The 22,182-nt window shown below is 38.3% G+C and overlaps 1 protein-coding gene across 3 annotated transcripts in view; it reads left to right on the forward strand.

Annotated features, from left to right (window-relative positions):
• Positions 1 to 22,182, forward strand: part of BCAS3 (BCAS3 microtubule associated cell migration factor) — a 420,091-nt gene that overhangs the window by 18,590 nt on the left and 379,319 nt on the right. For all 3 annotated transcript variants that reach the window (XM_016203603.2, XM_016203611.2, XM_087826254.1), the window contains one exon: positions 16,051 to 16,132. In XM_016203603.2, the coding sequence (XP_016059089.1) occupies positions 16,051 to 16,132 (82 nt within the window). The remainder of the gene's footprint in view (positions 1 to 16,050; positions 16,133 to 22,182) is intronic.

Consider the following 22,182-nt stretch of genomic DNA (forward strand, 5'->3'; position numbering starts at 1 on the left):
CGCTTCACCTCGTATCCATCTGTCCATTTATTCAGACGTATTTCAGGGTCAATTGCAAACATCAGCCTGCTTTCCATTAACTGTTTTTGTGTGCATGTTATTAACTGGAGTTCAATCTTTGTTTGGTTTTTGTTAAGTAAAATTTGCATACAAATACACAAATCTTAGTATGTAAATGTCCTGAGCTTTTACAGGTGCATACACCTAAATAACCCCAGTCTCTGCCAAAATACAGAACAGGATTATCACTCAGGAACTTCCCCACTTGCCCCTGCCCAATGAATTCCTCCTGCACCCCATCCCGAAGCAAACCCCGTTCTTACTCCCCTGCTGTGCCTTCGCTCCCCTCGTTTAAGAGCTTCCTGCGCTAATGCGCGGCCCGCCGCTCCCTGTAAGGCTGCTCCGGCTCAGCGCGATGTTTCTGAGATGCGCCCGTGTGGCTTGTTTCCTTTTACTGCTGTTGTGTTCCCAGGTATGAAAACACCATAGTTTATTCCTTCTCGTAATGATGGGGAGCTGGGCTTTTTGTAGCTTTCTCCTATTATGAATAAAGCTGTTGGGAAGATTAAAAAAAAATCTTTTTGTAAACATGCGTGTTCATTTCTCTTAGGTAAATACCTACAAGTGGAGCTGCTGCTTCATAGGGTAGCGCTGTGGTTAGTTTTATAACAAACTCCAAACCTCTTCCCAAAGCAGTTGTGCCGTTTTATATCCCCCCAGCAGTGCGTGAGCTGTTCCACATCCTCGCCAACGCCAGTGGCTCATCTTTTTAATTTTAGCCATTCCGACCGGTGATACCTTGTGGTCTTAATTAGTATTTTTCTGATGACTAATAAGGTTGAGCACTTTTTCATGTATTTGTTGGCCATTTGAATATCTTTTAGGAATATTCTGTACAAATTTTTTGACCATTAAAAAATTGAGTTGTAGAAGCCACTTGGAAGACTCTGAACAGAGGATGGAGGGCTCTTGTAAAAATCGGAAAGATCCGATAAGGAGCAGATTTGGGTGGAAAGATAGTAAGTTTGGTTTTAAATTGGTCATGAAATGTCTGTTGCTGTATGCAACGAGGTAAGTACAGAATATGAGAGTAAGCTTTTAGAAGCCTATAGTGATTTGCCAGTTGCACACCATCCAAACATGTGTTTGTAGTTTACAGAAGTATCTCTCTGTGTCAGAATGGAAATAAATAAAAATAATTGGACCTTTATAACATGGTTTGACAAGCACTATCAACAGGGGATCCAGTTGCAGGAGGAGTTGTTTATGACAGCGAGTATGTTTTAGACATTGTGGAGTCATGTATTATTTAATTTAACACAAATAACATCTCTGTGATTATTAACATTCATTTTAGTGGTTGTACTCTCTCCATGGACATGGGATGAGAGATAAAAATTTCAAGGGGATTTGAAGTGCAAGATGAGGAGTTGGATACATTAATCTTTCCGCCAGTATGAACTCATTAAAAATCTTTGTGTAGCAGAGATACATTCCCGAATCCATATTTAATAAAGATTGATTTTGCAGTGGCAGCAGGATGAATAAAGAATAAAGGGAAAAGAAAAGATTATGAATCCAGTTAGGAGTCATTTCCAACATTTTCTAAATGGGAGATGTTGAGACCCTGAACTCAGTTCGTTGTTATGGTAACTGATGAAACATTCAGAAGAGAAGAGTCCAAGACATTTCCAAGTCTTGACCTGGGACTGGTGCTATCTGGTATGGAAGGTGGCATAGTTTTAGAAGAAGTACAATTTGATTATTAGACTTAGACGCATGTTAACAATTATATAAGGCAGGTGAATCATTGTATGCCTTAAAATAGTAATATTATATCCCTTTTTATTTTTGAGTTACTAATTACTAAGTAAATTGAAGTTGTAACACAACAATTATATAAGGCAAAAATTATTCTGTATCATAAGTAATAAAGCATTCTTATTTAAAATTTTCAATGGACAAGAAATCCAAGATTGTACCTTGTAAAATTCATGATATTTTTCTATATATTTTTGCTGTGTTTAAATGGCTACTTAGTTTTCTCATCATCTTTGGAAATGCTTCATATATTTAAAAAACTTGAAAATGTATTCATCACATCACCTAGAAGATAACAGTTGCATTGTATGAAACAGTGTATTTATAGGTTCACTAAGTTGTCATTTGGAGTGTTTTCTTGGAACTTTGAATATCGCATTTCAAAGATGGAACACTAGGTGTCGCTAACATATTGAGCTAAGAGAAGTGCAGCTGTTTTCAACCCTTGAAAGGAAATATTTGCCCTAAAGCTTTAGGGAAAACACGCAAAGGCATATTTGAGGGAAATACCAATTAGTCTATTATTTATTAAAGTTGGGTGCCAATAGACCGTGCCATGTCAAGATTGCTAGCCAGGGAACCATTTTAATGGGTTTCTTTTGGGAGCAATGTGAAGTCAGTGATTTGGGTAACTGGCGAGCTGAACAAGCTTGAGTATGGACCCCATTGGAAAAAATTGCCTTTGTTGAGAATAGGGCCTTGTTTTCTTTGGTCCAGTTTCTTCTTACTGGAAGTAGAAGGAATGGGTGGTTCTTTAGTTGTCTGTGGTAGAAGAGCGTTGGCTGTCATGAATAATATTGAAGTAGCTTCTGGAATCCACCCGTATTAGTGGAGGAAGATAGTTTTTTCTAGAGCATGTTTCTTAAAGTGCTGCTTTAGAGAAGTCTTGCATCTGAAGTTTAATCCTAACTTATATTGCCCTCCTCTTAACTTACGTTTTAATAGTGGCGCTATGTAGCTTCTGTTGATTTAATATAGGCAGTCTGCTTCAAGTGAGTTTGAAATTTATTATGGTAAATTGGAATCTTTCTTGTTTGAAGTAGTTTTGATGTTTTTCTACTCTGAAATGAATATTCTTTGGACACAAGCTGACTTAGGAGTCTGTGGAGGCGTTTTTTTTGTTTGTTAGGAAATTCATTGAATATATTGAGTAGAGTTCACAGATCTTAAGCATACACATTGAATTTGTGTGAATGTATATAACCTGTATGTCACTCAGATTAAGCTACAGAGCGTTTCCGGCAGCTCAGAAGAGTCCCTCATGCCATTTCCCCCCCGATACTGTCCTCATACTTCCGAGCGATCACTGTTCCCACTTCTGTCACCGCAGATTGTTGTTTTGTTCTTGAGCTTCCTAAAGAAAATATGGCTGCAGCTCACACAGTCTGTATTCGTTCGTGTCTAGCTGCTTTCTCTTAACGGTATGGCTACGAGATTCTTTCGTGTAATTGTGTGTAGTAGTAATTTGTTCTTATTTCTACTGTGTAGTATTTTATCACGAAATCAGCACATTAAAAAAATCTGGTGTACAACAAATAGAAAATTTTTATTGTTTCCAGCTTTTGAGTGTCATGAATAAAGCTGTTGTGAACATTCTTGCGTGTTTCGTGGTGGACGATTGCAGGACATGGACCTGGGAGTGGGTTCGCTGTGTCGCAGGGTGTGCACGTTTCACCTTAGGAAGAATCACCGAGTTTCCCCAGGGGTTTACCAGTGTGTACCTCCACCGGCAGTGTACGCAAGTTTCATTTGCTCCACACTCTCAGTCTTTTGGTACTGCCAGTCTTAAATTTTAATCATTCTGGTGGATATGTGTGTGTAGCTCATGGTGGGATTTTTATTTTGCAATAATTTCTTTTCTCTTTTTTTTGCAATAATTTCAAAACTGAAAATTTCTGGTTTCCTAATTTTTGATTCACTTTGGACGTGCGTTCCAGTACTTTTTGGGAATCTTGAGTTTACATAAGCAGTTGGGAGAATTCTTTGTAAGCCTCCCTAGAACTGTGGTCATGTCTTTTTTTTTGTTTGTTTGTTTTGAGAGTACATTTATTAAAGCTGGAGACAGTGAAACAAGGAAGGGCCTAGGATAGAAGCAGCAACAGGAGACTGGGTGAGGCCGCTTCGGCTCTCTGGAAACGTTATGGCAAAGAAGTGAGCCAAGGCAGGGCTGCTGTCAGTTCACTGGAGAGTCAGAGAAAAGGGGACCTTGGGGACAGGTACAGGGGGTTAGCCCCAGATGAGCTGCCTCTGCCCTTTGCTCCCCTGGTTGCAAGTCTGGTGGGGACCCTTCGAGTTTAGGAGATGCATGCCTGAGAGGGAAGGAGAGGGGGAAGGGAAAGGCACTGGGTCCTTGGGCTTGAGGGTTTAAAATTTTTTTTAAAATATATTTTTATTGATTTCAGAGAGAGGAAGGGTGAGGTAGAAACATCAATGATGAGAGAAAGTCATTGATGGGCTGTGTCCTGCACAGTCCCTGCTAGGGGTCGAGCCCGCAGCCCCGGGCATGTGCCCTGACCGGGAATAGAGCCACGATCTCCTGGATCCTAGGTTGATGCGCAACCGCTGAGCCACGCCGGCCGGGCCGGCTCGAGGGTTTTCAAAGATGGAAGTTTAGGGGGAGGTGTGTGATCCTGTCTTAATGATCTTTAAATCTCTTGTGCCAACTACATTATCTGGCAGTTAGTAAGATACATGTATATGCATATGTATGTTTATATATATTACATATGTGCGTATATGTGCATGTATGTTTAATAGATTTGTTTTAAGATGTCAGCCTTTTGCTGGATATTTTCATCTAAGTGTGCTAGAGACTCAATTTCAGAAAGATCCAAACTAAGCTCTGTAATCTCTTGCTGTATGTTGTCATTCCACCCCATTGGTGATCTGTCCCTTCCTCAAATCCCTATTGTCAGTAATTAATAATTTTTCCATTCAGCAACGCTGAAACTTTAGGGCCTATGCCAAGTGTTAGGAGATACAAATGTAATTTAAGACCACCGGGAGGTTATATTCTACTTATGCAAAATGTCACTACATAATTGCAGTCGTCCGTCAGTGCTTCCCAAATGGAAGTGATTTTGCCCCAAGGAGGCAGTTGGCTAGTTCTGCAGACATTTTTTGTTGTCACAATTGGGAGTTGCTATTGGCATCTAGTGGGTAAAAGACAGGGATGCTGCCAAACATCCTACAGTGTCACAGGACAACCTCTCGCAACAAAGAATCGTCCAGCCCCAAAGTCAATAGTGCTGAGGTCGAGAAACCTTAGCCCATGAGATTAATGTTCGGATGGAGGTACGAATAGAGAGCAATAGAGCAGTGAGGAGTGATGGGATGCCTGGGGGAGTTTTGACACTTGTACTACTTTGTAAGGCTTCACAGTATTAATACAAATATCTATAATTTAAATAGAGTATACCACACATTATTTTAGGCACATTTCCTATTATTGTTTATTCTGTCAATTTTACTAGTTAGTGATATTCCCATTTTATAGATAAAAAAAGTAAAGCTTAGCCCGGCCGGGCGTGGCTCGGTGGTTGAGCGTCGACCTGGGATCCAGGCGATCAGGGTTCGATTCCTGGTCAGGGCACGTGCCCGGGTTGTGGGTTCACAGCCGATCAATGACTCTCTCATCATTGATGTTTCTCTCTCTCTCTCTCTTCTCCTTTCCTCTCTCTGAAATCAATAAAGATATATTAAAAAAAAAAAATAAATTAAAGCTTATATTTAAGTAGCTCAGCTTCTTTGCTATATAACATTTAAAAAAAATAGAATTTATTTTCAGAGCAGTTTTATACCATAGCAGAATTGAACGGGAAGTACAGAGAGTTCCCATATATCTCCTGCTTCCACAAACACATCCCCACTGGCAACATTCCACATCAGAGTGGTGCGTTTGATACAGGTGATGAACCTACACTGACACATTATCGCTCACAGTCCATGGTTTACTTTAGGGTTCACTTCTGGTGCTGTACTTTCTGTGCATTTTCGCAAATGTATAGACATGTATCCACCATTATAGTATCATAAAGAAGAGCCTCACTGCCCTAAGTATCCTCTGTGCTCTGCCTCCTCGCTGCTCTAGAAATCCTTGTACTCCCCCCCGACCCCTGGCAGCCACTGATCTTTGTACCGTCCGTATAGTTTTGCTTCTCCAGCATGTCACACATGTAGTTGCGATCACACAGGGTAGTGCTTTCAGATTGACCTCTTTCACTAGTAATTACGCATTCAAGTTTCCCCCATGTCTTTTCTTGGCTTGATAGCTCGTTTCTTTTTAGTGCCGAATAATATTCTATTGTGTGATATATCACAGTTTATTTACGATAGATATCTTTTTAAAAATTGTTATAACATACAATATACAAATCTCAAGTCTGTAGGTTAACTCTGCGTGTGCATTTACATAACTGTGTATGCATAGGTGTGCACATGTATTATTACATGAGACATTTTCTTACTCAGTAAGTCCCCCAGTCAGTATGGCCCCTAATTTCAGGTAAGGCAATCACTATTCTGACCACAGATTAGTTTTGCCTGTATTGAACTTAATAGAAATAGAGGTACACAGTATGTATTCCTTTGTGTGTCTTTTTTGTTCATTGTATTTTTAAAATTTATCTATGTTGTTGCATGTAGCAGTAGTTTGTATTTTTATTTTACTGATTGAATATATCAGTTTGTTTAGCTATTCCTTTGATGGGCATTTGTTTTTCTGGCTTTTGGCTGCACTAAATAAAGCTTCTATGAATGTAACGGTACATATATGCACTGTATTCTTGAGTAAGTATCTAAGAGTAGGAATTGCTGGGCTGTAGGTTAGGCATATATTTAACTCTATTAGAAATTGCCTAGCATTATCCAGAGAGGTTGTAGCATTATACCCCTCTACCTGCAAAATCAGAGAGTTCTAATTGTTCTACTGCCTACTACAATCAGGGTTGTCAGTCACTTTTTTTTTTTTTTTTTTTAATCATCTTGTGAATCTTACAAGTTAGTGAATCTCTTTTACAAAAGAAAAACCTGGGTGTTTTTTTCACTTAATGTGATCAGTTTCTCCTCGGTTAGATATCTATTGCAAAACTATCTTCCATCAACAGATCATATCAGGATAGGTTTACAATCCCAATAAAATATGACAGACTCAGTCTTTTAAAAGTAGAAAAAGGCTATAAGCCAAAATTGGCTAATCCGTACCACTGTTCTCTCTCTCTCTCTCTTTTCAACTGGACACATTCGGCACAAAATGAAATAACGAGTTAAAGGGAGTCCAGTTGGTGTCCCTGAGTGAGTATGAAGTGTTTATGACAGCTGCTAGGCCGACACTCTCTGTAATGGTGTTACATTGACTTCTGAACACCTTCCAGTCTGCCTCCAGGCGTGTGTGTCTGTGTAGTCTGAGTGGTTTTACATTAACATCTACCCCGAGTAAGATCTTTTGACTACAGAAGTGTTACTTGCAAATGGAAGATACCATTAGGGCTGCTTCAAAGCCCGGAATGGTATTTGGATTGGTGGTGCTGAAGTAATGGCTGGTGTTTTGAAGTGTAATGTCTCAATCTGTGTTTCGTAACTGGAGGCCCGTGTGAGTTTAAACTGTTTTCCTTTGATCTTCCTTTCAAAAATCAGGCTGAAGGGGAAAGGTTAAAGTCGCCTTAAAATACTCCTCTCTGTGTGTGCGCAGAAATGGGGGCGTATGCAGCTGATGACAAGTTCTGTTCATTATTCGTGTTCTGCGCTTTCCACGTTGTTCGTGAAACTCACTTCCTTTTGCCTCAAGTTTTTGTATTTTGAATTTAGCGTCAAGACCAAACTATAGGCTCAGTTGCCGTCCGCTCTGTGTGGTTAGCAAATATCTGTTGTCCAAGTTGTTAGCCCTCACAAATATGCCTTTTAAGTGGTTTCCGCGGTTTGCCTTTTTCCTCTTGGCGGCGTGGGGAGCAGGTTAGAGAGAGACTGACACCCTACCCTGGCCGTTTGCGGTTAGGTGAGCAAAAATAAAGCAGAAACCGTGTCCCCTCCCTTTTCCTCCTCCTTTTGGAAGCTTTCAAAAGAATTACTTTTTACTGTTAGGAATGCTTTCCCCAGACTGTGCTATCTTAAGTTTTTGAAATTGTTGGAGTAGAGCTGTAATATGGAAAATACACCCCTGGCAGTGAGACTTGTTAGAGGAAAAAAAGGCCTGAGTTTTGAAATGGTTTTGAATACAGTTATATTAATAGGAGATTCTGATACCTCTTTGGTTATTTTTTTGGGAATACTTTTCTTTGTTTATTTATGTCTAAAGTGAAAATATATCTGCGAATTGGCTCACAGGGTAACTCTAGAGAGAGACTATCAGCTCTTATTAGAAATTGCTCTGTAGTTATAATAACCACCCATGTAGCTAGGTGGGGTCCTTTTGTTGCTTAGTAACCGAGTACCTTAGTGTAGAAGATGATCGCTCCCACCCCTTCCCCATCTCTCTTTTTACTTTTACCTTTTTTCCCTAATTAAAAAAATTATTCTTGTGGCTTTTTAAGTTAAAACAAAGTAATGAAAAAAAATTTTTAAGGGACTTCATCAATTCAGTTGCAGTGTCTGTATGATTAGTACATGTGAAACAGCAAAGTGATAACTATATACTTATATATTTAAATAGGCTACGTGAGGCCCTTTTGTTGCTTTAGGAACTGAATTCCTTAGTATAAGACATCATTTTATATTCATTCCCTCCATTTCTGTATATTTTTTACCTTTTAGCCCTATTTTGGGGGTAGGGGGTATCAAGGAATGTTAAAATTTATATATGGGGCAAAAGTAGATTTACAGTTCATAAGGAAAATAATACAATAATTAATAAATAATAATACAGGAATAAACTGTTTTGCATACTCACAACTGTAAACCTGCTTTTGCCCCACCTGTATATATTATTTTTTAACAGTTTTAGTTTTATATAAAAATTTAGTGGAAAGTACACTAGTGAGGTGCATTTGAAAATCGAATCAGTATTGACACAGTATTAATAACTAAAGTCCACAGTCAACATTTTCCTCCTTAATGAAAAAGTTTTATTTGGTGCTACTTTTGAACTTTAAAACTAATAAACGATGATCTCTTAAAAGTTATTAATTTTAGAAGAAGGCCGGGGGTGGGAGGGATAGAGAGAGAGAGGGAGACTGAGAAACATCAAGTCGTCGTTTCATTTGTTCATGGATTCATTGCTTGATTTTTGTATGTGCCCTGACCGGGGATCGAACTCACAATGTTGGCCTATTGGGACAATATCATTTCACCAACTTTGCCTCCCGGCCAGGACTAAATGATGATCTTTTTAAGGAACTTCTTTTCAGTTGTGTGTGTACAGTTAGTCCATGTGAAACAGTTAGAAAAGATGGATAACTCTACATTTGTTTATTTACATGGGCTGTTTTTACGTCACTGTTGGTAAGAAAACCTGTTGCAGGTAAAAACATCATATAAACACTTAAAGGTTGGAACGAGTGTGGGGCATTTGTCCCAGAGGCTGGAGATACTGCCTTGGCCTTGAAGCAGGAGTGTGACGATTAGTGTGATAAAAACTGGCGCACAGACGAGGTGCTGCTTATCATCTTGGTAAAGTGTAGGAAGCAATACATCAGTGGGCTCAAGAATGAGTTGTACCGAAGTGTGTTTTGTGATATGGCATTAACAGATTTCCAGGTATTAAATATTAACATGCTCTGAGAACAGTGGGGCAATGGCAGATTACACTAAATACCACTGAGATTGAATGATGAGGCCAGTACAGGCTCAGTTATTTATCAGTTCATTCATTCAGCAGGCATCTTCTTGATTTAGCTATCTTTTGAGTGCCAACTATGTGTTATGTATTTTAAATACACAATTTAACACAGTTGCCTTGTTAGATAGATATGTCATCACCCTTATTTTAAAAGCCAAACTCAGATTTAGCAAATTTGTATAGTTAATAAACAGAAGTCAGATTTATAAACTGTTAGAATCATTGATGTTGTTGCTGTGTGATACTTGTAACTGATGAACTGGCATGTTGTACATATTTGGCATTGTTGCCATAGGCCATTATTTTGGGGAGGGAAAAAAACAACCAAAAACCTTCCAGGGTCCCACCTGTTGACTGCTTTTACTGCTTTAGACTTCCTAGGGGAACCAGAGCCGTTATTGTCTAGAGAACTTTGACATGAAAGAAGAAAATATATATATGATTTTTATCCTCGAGGATATGTTTATTGATTTTAGAGAAAGGGGAAGTGGGGGAGAGAGAGAGGGAAAGAAACATCGATCAGTTGCCTCCCCGAATGCGCCCTGACTGGGGATCGAACCTGCAGCCTTTTGGGCACATGCGGCGGTGCCTCCGCCAGCCGAGCCACCCGCCAGGGCTCCATGAGAGACTTGACTGAAAGTCAGGATGCGCTTGAGTTACACACGAGGAATTCTTTTGCTGTTGTCTTTCGTGTCTGGTGGCTTAAGCTTGGTCTTTTAATTCATATTTCCAGCCTAGAAGTGATTTGCTACGTAAGATGTAGCCATTTTGAAAAACAGGTAAATCAGTACTTCTTTTAATTTTTTTTCTTCTAAAGATTAAAGCTTGTTAAAGTATCTGTGAAGAAAAAGAACTGCTAATCATTATGATTCGTGTTGAAACTGCTTGAGTTATGGGGAAACAGCGATTTTAGCAGCGACTGAATTTGCTTTGAACCTTTATATGAAGTTTTTACAAATCAATATTTTTTTTATGTCACGGGATGTCATTTTAGTATAATCCAAGCATTTGTACCTCAGTTGGGTGGAAAGGTTGCTCGTGACTGGATCTGGAATTAAACGAGTTTGGGTAGGTTCAGGAGGCCCTGCCTTTTTCCGGAGCTGCGTGCTGGTTCGCGGACCTCACTCAGGGTCGGTATTGCTTCTCGCGCGCACACACCTCTGGAAATCCAGGCCCTTCGGACAAACGTCGTCCAGCGTCTGCCCGGGAGGAGGGCTGCTGTAATAAAGACTGCTGCTCTGTTTAGTTTGAGGAGCCTTGCTTTTCCAGAGACTGGTTTATACATTTTGTTCACTGGGTGCAATAAATTTAAATCCATAATCTTTTAGAATCAGGCAACTGTATTGGGCAAGAGGCTTTAACAGTCACTCATGAAGTAGTTTAACTAAGTTCCAGTAAGCATATGAAAGCAATTCCTTAGCCATGAAGAAAATGCAAATTAAAACCACAGTGTGAATCCTACTGAACACCCACCGGAACGGCCGGCCGGCACTAACTGCTGGAGAGGGTGAGCAGCAGGCAGAGCTCTGACATTGCTGGTGGAAATGTAACGGGTAAAATATTTTGTTAAAATCTACCAAATATGCACATATTTCTAATATAGAAGCTAGCACACCCAGAAGAAATGTGTCCACCAAATGACATGTGCAAGAATATTTATAGTAGTATTTTTTATGACATTATTTTAAAAATGGTAAAATCATGATGCTCACAACTATAAAATGGACACGTCATAATATTTTTTAAAAAAAATATCTTTATTGATTTCAGAGAGAGGAAGGGAGAGGGAGAGAGAGAGAGAGAAACATCAATGATGAGAGTCATTGATCGGCTGCCCCCTGCATGCCCCCTGCTGGGGATGGAGCCCCCAACCCGGGCATGTGCCCTGACCAGGAATCTAACCCTGATCGCCTGGATCCTAGGTCAATGCTCAACCATTGAGCCACGCCTGGCTGGGCATGTGTCATAAGTTTTATTTAACTCATTAATTAATGAGGTATTTGGCAAGTTTTTACAGTTGGTTTGAAGGATAATCTGAAAAAAATTTTTTCAGATTATTGTATATTGTTATCGTTGCTTTATTTTATTCGTTCCTATTAATCTCTTACTGTGCCTGATTTATATATTAAACTTTATCAGAGGTATGTATTATAGGAAAAAAATGGTGTACATGCAGAGTTGAGTACCATCCATGGTTTCAGGCACCCACTGAGGGTCTTGGAACTATATCCCTACAGATAAGGGGGAACTACTATACATAACATGTGATTTCATTTAAATAAAGTTTTACAAGTAAAACTTATGTAAGTATTACAAGTTCAGGATAGTGGTTATGGTTTTTGAGATGGGTTTGTGACTGGGAAGGGGCGTGGGGGACGCCCCTTAATGTTCTGTTTCTTATGTCTGTGCTGGTAACAGAAGTGTATTAACATTGGAAATTTATTAAGTTGTACCTATGCATATGATTGATGCGTTATTTTTATGTCTGTCCTCTTTTAATAAAGTTTGCTAAAAAGAATCAATTGCAGACCACACTTCTCCATTTGGCCAGTGTCTGAAGGGTAGCTGGGGAGTAAATGTGTACTCTTGTCCTGATTCTGCGTCGTTGTGAAGCATCAGTGTTATTATCCTTGGTATTTGATTGAATTTTCTATTTTGCAGTCAGATATGTCCGAAGGGCCATCAGGGTTTCAGAAACCAGTTTGGTTCTGAGGGCTAGCTGACCTTCAGTTGCTTTTAGAACTCTCTAAAAGCCCTTATAAAGCTCTCCCACAACTTTTATAGCCTTTTCTCTGTATGTATTATTGTCTCGGCTGTTATAATTTCCTCTTGCCTTAGATTGAGTTGTGAGATTCTAAACTTGTACTTTCCCCCCATCTTTTTTGGTTTGGTATGTAATTTGCATATTTTCACCATGCGAAAGCTATTTTCTATGGTTGGAAAAGATTTTTTTCCTACAGTGTGAACAAATCATTCTTTGTTCTCCTTATTGTGCCTCCAAACTGGTACGTCCGGTTTATGCTCCAAACAACAAAAGTCTGTCATCAGAAATTAAAATGCCAGTAAGAACAAAGGCAAAGACCCATGAGGAGCGATTGGAGAGCTTTCCTCCTCTCCCCAAGTAACCGCAGTTGCCAGGAAGGTGGAACATTGCTCGGTGCGCTCCTTCCTTGTAGCTCTGCCCTTGGATTTATTATTATTGTTGGTTTAAAAGTGAATTTACAGCTCCTGGTGATTCTGTTTAGGATCTAGAAAATCCTCATCCCTGAGGTTCTTTGCCATTTTCAGTGAGCTCTCTTTAAGAAACCTAAAAATCGCTTTGAAAGCCTTTAATAAATGTAATCAGTTTTGACACTTACTTGAGAGCAAAATTACCAGTGAACATATACTGTATAAAATATTAGAGGCACTCGAAAACGGCAGCTAAAGCAGAGCCTGTAAGGACATGTCCATCCTCTGTGTCCTTTCTAAAATGTGCCCATCTTATCTGTATACACGTTCTTAGCAGTGTCTTTGTTCTAGAATAGTCCAGGATAGAACTTACACACACTGTTCTCTCTGGGAAGCCTGACATTTATGACTCACTTAGGATACTTTAGAATTATGCTTATACCAATCTTGATTTTAACATATTCACAAATGTCTATAAATAGTGACAATGTTTCTTCCCCTCTTCCTTCCCTTATCTTATAATTAAACAAAGCTTCTAGGACCTTTAACTTAGAGGCAGTAAAGGACGGGTAATGAATGTGAGGAAGCATTTTATAATCAGTCCTAATGTTATTTTTCCTACCTGTTTGTTGCTGTACATTTAAAGAGGGGTTTAGAGTAGGAGCTGGCATTTAGGTTTGTTTTGAAAGCCATTACTCTGAAAAACATTGTGTGTTGAGATTTCCGAAGGTTTTTCTGTATCAAAGTAAGCTCTTATGTATCAGTCCAGTGATAACAAATGTTTGTTATATTGTGAGTATGCCAAGGCAGGCTCGTTTCATTCTTATTTTTATTTAGTGTAATTTAGTACAGCAGCTCAGCTAAACCTGACTAATTTTTTTAAACTTTAGGGCTTTATTTGATATAACCAAAAGTTAAGTGCTAGACCTGCGGCATATGGAAATAATAGAATAGGGCAGATTTTGTGTTAGAGTACTATGATTTGTTATAGGTATAAACGTTATTTGTGATAGTGGGAAGTGGTTTTCAGCACTCTGATTACAATTTCAATGCAAGTTCTATTTTTTATTTCCTTGTTAATATAAGAAATAATATGTATATTGAAGAAGAGTATTATTTATCCATTGCCCAACAGACAATTTATTTTCCAAAAGTAAATGACTTGGCATGTTTGGTGGAGAGAGCCAATAATGAATCTATAATAAAACTGGATAACATTAGTGACATCCCTTCAGTGAAAGTATGCTTAAAATCAAAGAGATGGTGATTTTTAGATGTCAGACGGTGTGTAATTACTGCTTTGGGTGTCAAACAAAAGGACTTTTAGAGGTTTTTCTAAATTTAAAATTTTATTCTATAATAATGAAATGTAGACTTAAGAGCTACAGTATATAATGGCCATGGTTTTCATTTACAAAATTCATGTTCTCAAAGGAATCTGTAGAAAGAAAATTCTTAGTTTGCTATGCTGAGTTTATAGGCTTTGTGTTTAATTGGTGATAGGTGGTGCTATTGTTGCATAGTTAGTTTGAGAGCCAAGCGTTCCTCATATCTCTGCATCCCAGGTGCTATTAGAGGGATTTGCCATTGTGGCCAATAAATAAGTTGTAATAATTTTTATAAGCAAAATGAGTATGATGGCTCTTTAGGCATTACCATAATTTAACATTTATAAGAAACAAAAATATTTATAGGTTGCTGCACTTAAATTCTGATAGAAGATGAAGATCTAAAAAAGTAGTTAATCTAAAAGGCAGCTCTACAGATTTATAGTTTAATATTGGAAGATTTATAAGCCTTTTATTTTATAATGTATACACTGTTGATATCTTAAACTGCTTGTCTGGCAGGCCTATTTAAAAAAAATACCATCAGCATGTTTCCTCTCTTGAATGTTTATCATTATTATATCTGTTTAAAGTTTTTGAGTATTTGGAACTAGTTGTATAATGTTTGCCATTTTCCCTATCTGATATTACATATTCCATCAAACAATTGACAATTATGAAAATGTATTGGGAAAAAAATAAAAATGTATTGGGAACTACATTACCACTTAAAGCAGTCTGGAAGGCCTTTCTCAACTAATTCAAATTTAATCTACTCAATATTTCAATTAGCAACAAACTTTTCTCTTGAATCACTAATTTTGAGAAACAGTTGTTTTTCCACACTTGACACATGTATTAGTATATCCCTTTTACTTGTGGATTAATGGGTTACTGTACTCTATATCTGAGTAATAAATCTGATGTAACTCAATAAATGGTCATTATATAGTGTTATGTGTATAATAAAAATGATGACATTTAATGATGCTTCCATATTTTTTATTCATAGAATATTGAAATTAAAAGTACCTTTGTCTTTTAGCACCTTTACCTTCTCAGTTTATAAATGCAAAAGAATAGGGTTAGGGGAGGGGAGGTGGGGGAAATGGGGAGATGCTGGTCAAAGGGTCCAAAGTTGTAGTCATTTAGTATGAATAAGTCCAGAGATCTGATGTTCAGGCATGGTGACTATAGTTAATAATACTGTATTGAATACTGGAAAAATGCTGAGAGGTAGATTTCAGGTGTTCTCATCACACAAAAAAGGTAACTCTCAGGAGATGACTGCAGTAATCATTTTACTATGTATATGTCTATTGATTCATCCCATTATGCACCTTGAATATATACAACTTTTATTAAAATGTGTTCAAGAAAGAAAAAGGAATATAAAAAATTTCTATAGAGGTTAAATGATTTACTCAAAGTCGTTAACAGGTAGTTGCAGAACCCTAATGGGTAACTAGGTCATTGACATTTCACCTCAGTGTTCTTTGCAATGTATTTTGCCTTTTCTCTTTTACAATACATTTGTGAGATTTACTACAACATTTAAGATCTACTTTTGAAAATAATTAAGAGTATTTATCTTTTTTCTTGTATGGGAAACTGAATACTAATAAAAAATCATAGTTGCTTTGCTTTAAAATGGAAGGCAGTCCTGCAGGACCTGTGCTGACTTCTAGTGGTTTATTAAAGAGACTTCCAGAACAGACCATTTGTTCTGCTAGTCATATCAAGTGCATGCTCTTACAGTTTTCGAAAGATATTAATAACTTAATTAGGAATATATTTAATGTGTATGATTAACCATAAATATGTGTGTGTGTGTGTGTGTGTGTGTGTGTTACATTTGAGACAATAAATGATGGTAACATTTAGGAGATCTCATTTTCATATATTAATGTTCTGCCCGGTGTTTTCGTTTACTGAAAATTTTCCTGCCTTCTCTTGCAGATCAGTGGGGAAGCACAGGAGCTCTTTTCGGTCCGACATGGCCCAATTCGAGCGGCTAGAATCTTGCCTGCTCCGCAGTTTGGTGAGTGTAGCCCTTAAGAAGAAACAAATCACTCAGAGTTTCTCTTTTATTGGTCTTGGACTACAGACAGCAAGAATGATAACTAAAGTCTGTTTTCTTCCAAGCGTCTCTACCCCTCCTCCTCCCCCAAGATAAACTCTTCGTCCCGTCCGTTGAGATGGAAATAGGTGATCTTAACCAATTCAACATGGCCATTCACTTTCGGCAGTGCTTTTGATTTATCTCACCCTCTTTGATGTTGATGGAGCCCCTGACTTGGCTGGCTCTCTCCCCAAGCCTCTTCTCTCCCGGTTTTCGGGGCATGGCCCCTGCAGGCCCCTTCCTTGCTGACTGCCGCTTTTGTTACGTGCCTGGTTTAGCTCGCTGCGCTGGGGGTTCCCCAGGTCTCTGTTGTTCTTGTGTCTTGCTTTGCTTTACAGTTACGCTTGCTGCCTCGGAGAGCTTGGTTTTTCATCATCATCTTGATTATAGATGAGTCTGCTGCCTGCATTTCCAGCTATGTCAGAAGTACAGCTTCTGGCTTTTGACCTTGGATCTCTGCTTTAATACTTCTTAATGTTGTATTTAAGTATCATGCTTTATTTTTATTTTTTAAAAAAATCAAGTACATTTTAAAATGAAATCTGCTATTTGGATGCCTAAGTAACTCCTGACTCTAGTGATCTGAGCTTTCTAAATGCTGTATTTTCTCATTAACTTGTCTGTGTTCACTCAGTGTTTTCACATGGGCGCTGAAAACAATGCTATTAATATTATTTGCGTACTTGAAAACCTTTTTAAGAAGAGGGTATTAAAATGTTTTAATTCTTTATGTTTTAAAGTTTATCCAGAAGTAGGGAAATATTTCTTGTTATAGTTCTTTAAGCAGTTAATTCTCTAAATTGGTGAGAATGTTTATTAAAACTACCATGTGCATAAGTAATATGTTAGGGATTAATGTGGTGATTAAATCTGCCTAATTGACATGGGAAGGGTGGACGTAGTAAGGCAGTATCCTGAAGTCATGTGGAAGTTTCTCTCCTTGTCGTTGAACTCTGTGGCATATACAGATTTCAGCTCTGTTTTTCTGTCTCTCCTTTGCACTCTCACTCCCTTGCTCCATTTTCGGTTGTATTTTTGTTTTGGTGAAGTCTTTTGACAAAGACGAGTATAGAACATTATTTTCTGGAAGCCTTTTTTTTGAATAGTCAGCTCTCTCTTTGGGTGGTTAGACTCAAGAAGAACTTTATTACTGAAGGACTGTGCCACGTCTTTGTTTCATTTGCATGCAATTGACAGAGGAAAATTCCCCGCCCCTTCATTTCATTTATGAAGCTCTTTTGTTTATGTCAATAATGAATGTTCAGCTTTTTTCAATTTTTTGCTTTGGGCAGATTCTTCATGAGAGAGTATAAAGCTATAAAAGTTAGTATTGCTAGTAGGATTTGAGTGTGTTTAATTTACTTTGTTTAATTAAAGAAAGACTCCCCCACTACTATAATATGCTTACTTTAAAAAATATTAGATTTAAAATGTAAGTTCACATAGCTAAATGTCCTGTTATGACTTGCAAAAATTACATGTCTCATTTATTGTATTTGGCTAATTGTTTTACATTTGTTTTCATTAAAGTTATATATGCAACTGATCACATAAAATTTGTAATGGAAAAACAGTACCCCATTCCTCTCTTTTGCCCATTTGCTTTATGTGTTCATTTTGACAGAATAAGTCCTTAAGAAGTTTCCTGAAAAAGGATGTGTATTAGATCTTTTTAAAAAAATTTTTTTATTAATTTTTTAGAGAGGGAGGAAGGAAGAGGGAGAGAGAAACAAGGATTGGCTGCCTCCTGCACGCCCCCTACTGGGGATGGAGCCTGCAACCTGGGCATGTGCCCTGACCGGGAATCGAACCGGTGACCTCCTGGTTCCTGGGACAGCGCGCAGCCAACCGAGCCACTCTGGCTGGGGCTGATGTGTGGTAGATTTTGTTTGTCTGAAGATGTCTTTATTCTTCCATAACCTTGATTGATAATTTGGCTGGGTAACAAATACTTGTTTGTAAGTAACGTTACTTCAGAATTTTGAAGGCGTTGGTCTAGTGTTACAGGTGAAGAGTCTGAAGCCATTTTCATACCTTTTTCTTTGTATCTGGCTTGTTTTTCTCTCCAGCATCCAGCAGAATGTTGGCTTTGTTCCCACCGTTTTGAAACTTTGCAATTTTGTTTCTTGGTCCATACATTGCCAGGGCCCCTTCAATGTGGAAATGTAGGTACTACACATAATTTTGAGGAAATTTCTTAAAATTGCTCTTTTGAGCCCGGCCGGGCGTGGCTCAGCGGTTGAGCGTCGACCTAGGATCCAGGCGATTGGGGTTCGATTCCCGGTCAGGGCACATGCCCGGTTGCGGGCTTGATCAATGACTCTCATCATTGATGTTTCTATCTCTCTCTCTCCCACTCCTTTCCTCTCTCTGTAATCAAAAAAGATATATTAAAAAAATTAAAAAATAAAATTGCTCTTTTGATGTTTTCTAAGTTTTCTTTTGGTTCCCTCTTTCTGGTACTTGTATTATTTGGCTGTTACACTCCCTAGAATGACTAATTAAAAATTAATTTGTTTTTTGTCCTTTTGGGGAGATTGTCTCAATGAGGATTACTAACTCTTCTATTAAATAATTCTGCTCTGCTGTCATGTTTTTCTTTTTTTTGCATGTAAATTTTTTATCCTCACTTTTACACACCCAATACCTACCTACCTCCCTCTCTCCCTCCCTCCCTCCCTTGGTGTAATTTACATATAAATATTACCAAATAGAATCCAGTGATATATGGAAAGAATTATACATCAGGACCAAGTGACAGATATTCCAGGCCTATAACATGGGTTAACATTTGAAAAGTAATCATTGTAACTCACCATATTAATAGAATGAAGAAGAAAACCCATATGATCTCTCAACAGAAGTGGAAAAAAACCATTGATAAAATTTAATAGTCATTTATGATTAAAAAAACATTTTTTAGCAAATTAGGAATAGAAAGAAACATCGTCAGTATGATAAAGATTACCTATAAAAAATCTAAAGCCAACACCATACTCAGTAGTGATATTTTAAATTTGGGATGGCCTCCGTCAAAACTTCTATTTACCAAAGAATGCAGGCCCTAGCTAATACAATAAGGCAAGAAAAAATAAATAAAAGGCCCGGCCCGTGTGGTACAGCGGTTGAGCGTTGACCCAGGAGCCAGGAGATCAGTTTGATTCCAGGTCAGGGCACATGCCCAGGTTGCGGGCTCGATCCCCAGTAGGGGGTGTGCAGGAGGCAGCTGATCAGTGACTGTCATCATTGATGTTTCTCTTTCTCTCTCTCCCTCTCCCTTCCTCTCTCTGAAAGCAATAAAAATATTTTTAAAGAAAAGTTGTAAATATTAGAAAGATAAAATTGTCTTTATTCAGAGTTTTTTTGTTTTGAAAATCTATTCTTTGTTACTGTCCTTTTGCTGCTGTGATGTGTTTGGAATCACAGGAGTAGTGCATTCTGTGCAGTGCCTTGCAGAATATGTGGAATATGAACAGTGCCCCAAAGTCAACTTATTCAATATCTTACAAAAGAGAAACTATAACTATACTTTTGTGTAAAGCATTTTAAAAAATCATTTGTCAGTGACAAAATGGGTAACACTGTTTTGACTTTAATAGAGCTTATAATTGTATTAGGAATTATATTAGGCATGTGCTCATGCAGAAGGATGATCATTTTGGCCTTGAACCTGAACAAGATTTTTGAGAAATGCAGATTCAACCTTATTTGTTATCTTTTAACCGAGTACCTACGTAAGAATATTTTAGAATAAATTTTTATAAGCTAGGGTTTCTATTCAGAGACTAGTTGGATTCTTTGGAGATATAGTGTCCTTAAGTGTCTATGAGCCAAATTTCTGATACTCATACAAAATAGTGGGTAGCCAACTTGGCTTATTTCTTGTAGATTATTTCATTGTGACTCACTGCTGGAAAGGTACTATTATTTTTTGTTCTGTTACCCAAGGAATTTGCAATTTCACATCTCAAAATATTAAAAGGTTTAAAAAAACCTTAAGATCCAACCCATTTTTTCCTAGTGGAGTATAAATGCCAAGCATTTTCTGAAGTTTGTAATATTGTAAACAGTCCAGCCATGCAGTCAAAAATATTGTTACTGGCTTTTAATGACACAAATGGCTGAAATTAGTTTTCTAGACACAAACATGAGCAGATAGCTTTTTCTCGTTTGCTTATTTTTTGTCAATTTTCAAATAGGTGTCAAGTTTTCATTATTTTTCTTAAAGTAAAACTACTTGTTTCATGCTTTTCAAACAACTTAAAGGTGGTTTTTGTCATGTTCAAGTAAAAGCTGTTGGATTTGTTCAGCTGCATGAAATCGGAAATTTTGATTAACTTCTCCAGAAGGTTTGTCGTAAATTTTTTTTCCTGTAAAATTTTAATGACTATGGTTAAATAAGCAAATCCTGTAACACACACACACACACACACACACACACACACACACACACACACACACACACACACACACAGTGTGTTCAGCCAAAACACTAGCAACCTTCCAAAAGTAGGCTGACTGACATTTGCTTATAGTCATCACCAGTGTCTTGCAAAGAAGAAACAGGCTTATTGAGATTTTAAATGGCCAAACTGTGAGATTTAAGCTTTTGTAATGTTTTCTGCTCTAATTACCTCTCAGTTTGCCTTGTGTATTTTTTTTTTCTTCATAATACTTAGTCTTTATCACTGAGGCCTTTACTACTTGGGATAATTTAGGTTTTTACAAAATTTGGCTAAGCCTGTGACTTAGATAAATTACAACCGGGGAACATATGTTCTGTTCATCTTTTCCTTGTTTGCCTTTTTTGTTTGTTTGTTTTAGTGTCAGATTTTTATTATCAAGGTCATTCTGAAGATACACAGCTTCTTAACTATACAGAGTTGGTATAGTACTTAGCGTCCGTCTATTATGTCTTGTATCTTTTTTTCCTTTCTTTTTAGTCCCAGGAGCCCGCCTTCTCTGTGAATCCCCCTCTAACAGGATGCCGTGGTTTATTTTTTCGCTGTCCGGGGCCATATGGATGGGCCGAGTTTTAACTTTTTACTGTCCTACCCCTTGGGTGGGTTCCTGTTTCTCAGCTCCCTCGGGAGCTCCTGCTGCTTGACTGAGGCGTTGGCCTGTTACTGAACTCCAAACCAGCAGCTCCTCGGGCAGGCCGGCCGTGCTGGGCGAGCTGTCAGTCACTCCTCAATATAGTACTTTTATTCTCACTTGGCAAGACCTGTGCTGCTTGTATTTCTAGTCGTTTCTGTTGTGGAACAGCCTCGCAGGACTTCTGTCCCCATCATGTACCTGGCAGCCTGCACACGCCTCAGCTCCCAGGGCTGCGTGTAAAGAGAGGGCAGGGGGGCAGCTGGAGGGAGGCATGCCCCCGGGCCCGAGTTCTGCGTAGGCCTTTGCCACGTCATAGTTATATGGTGTGGGGGGAAGTCACATCATCTCCCCAGACCTGTTTCTTTGTCTATATGATGGTGATCAGACTGAATATGTCCTCAGAGCTCCAGTTATTCTGAAGAGATATCTCAGGGACCCTTTCCAAAGAGGCTGCTGGTGCTAAAGGCAAGACGTTGGCTAATGAGGACTCATTTCCACTGGTCATTGACCAGCATGAAGCACCAGGCCTCCTATGTCAATGTAAGAAATGCTCAAACTTGTAGAGAATTTTTATGTGTTTTTTGAGCTACACTGACACCATGTGCTAGGGAGCAAGATCTCAGATGCTCTCTTCTGTCCATCTTAAATTTCGTTAATGGTTTTTGGTTAGAGAAATAGTCTTTCTAGGGGAGAATGTCTTAGAAGTGCTGCTTTTTCAGTGTTTTAGTTTTTGTGATGTCATGGTGTTGAATTTGCAAAATTGATCTAAGAGTATTCTCAGTTTATACCTATTTGAACCTTGTAATTAGGGACCTTTCCTGTGAGGGGCTATAGTGAGAGGGACGTATACTGAACAGAAGAGAGGAAGTAAA

The sequence above is a fragment of the Miniopterus natalensis genome, chromosome 17, assembly GCF_054644295.1.
Source record: "Miniopterus natalensis isolate mMinNat1 chromosome 17, mMinNat1.hap1, whole genome shotgun sequence".
Taxonomy (NCBI): domain Eukaryota; kingdom Metazoa; phylum Chordata; class Mammalia; order Chiroptera; family Miniopteridae; genus Miniopterus; species Miniopterus natalensis.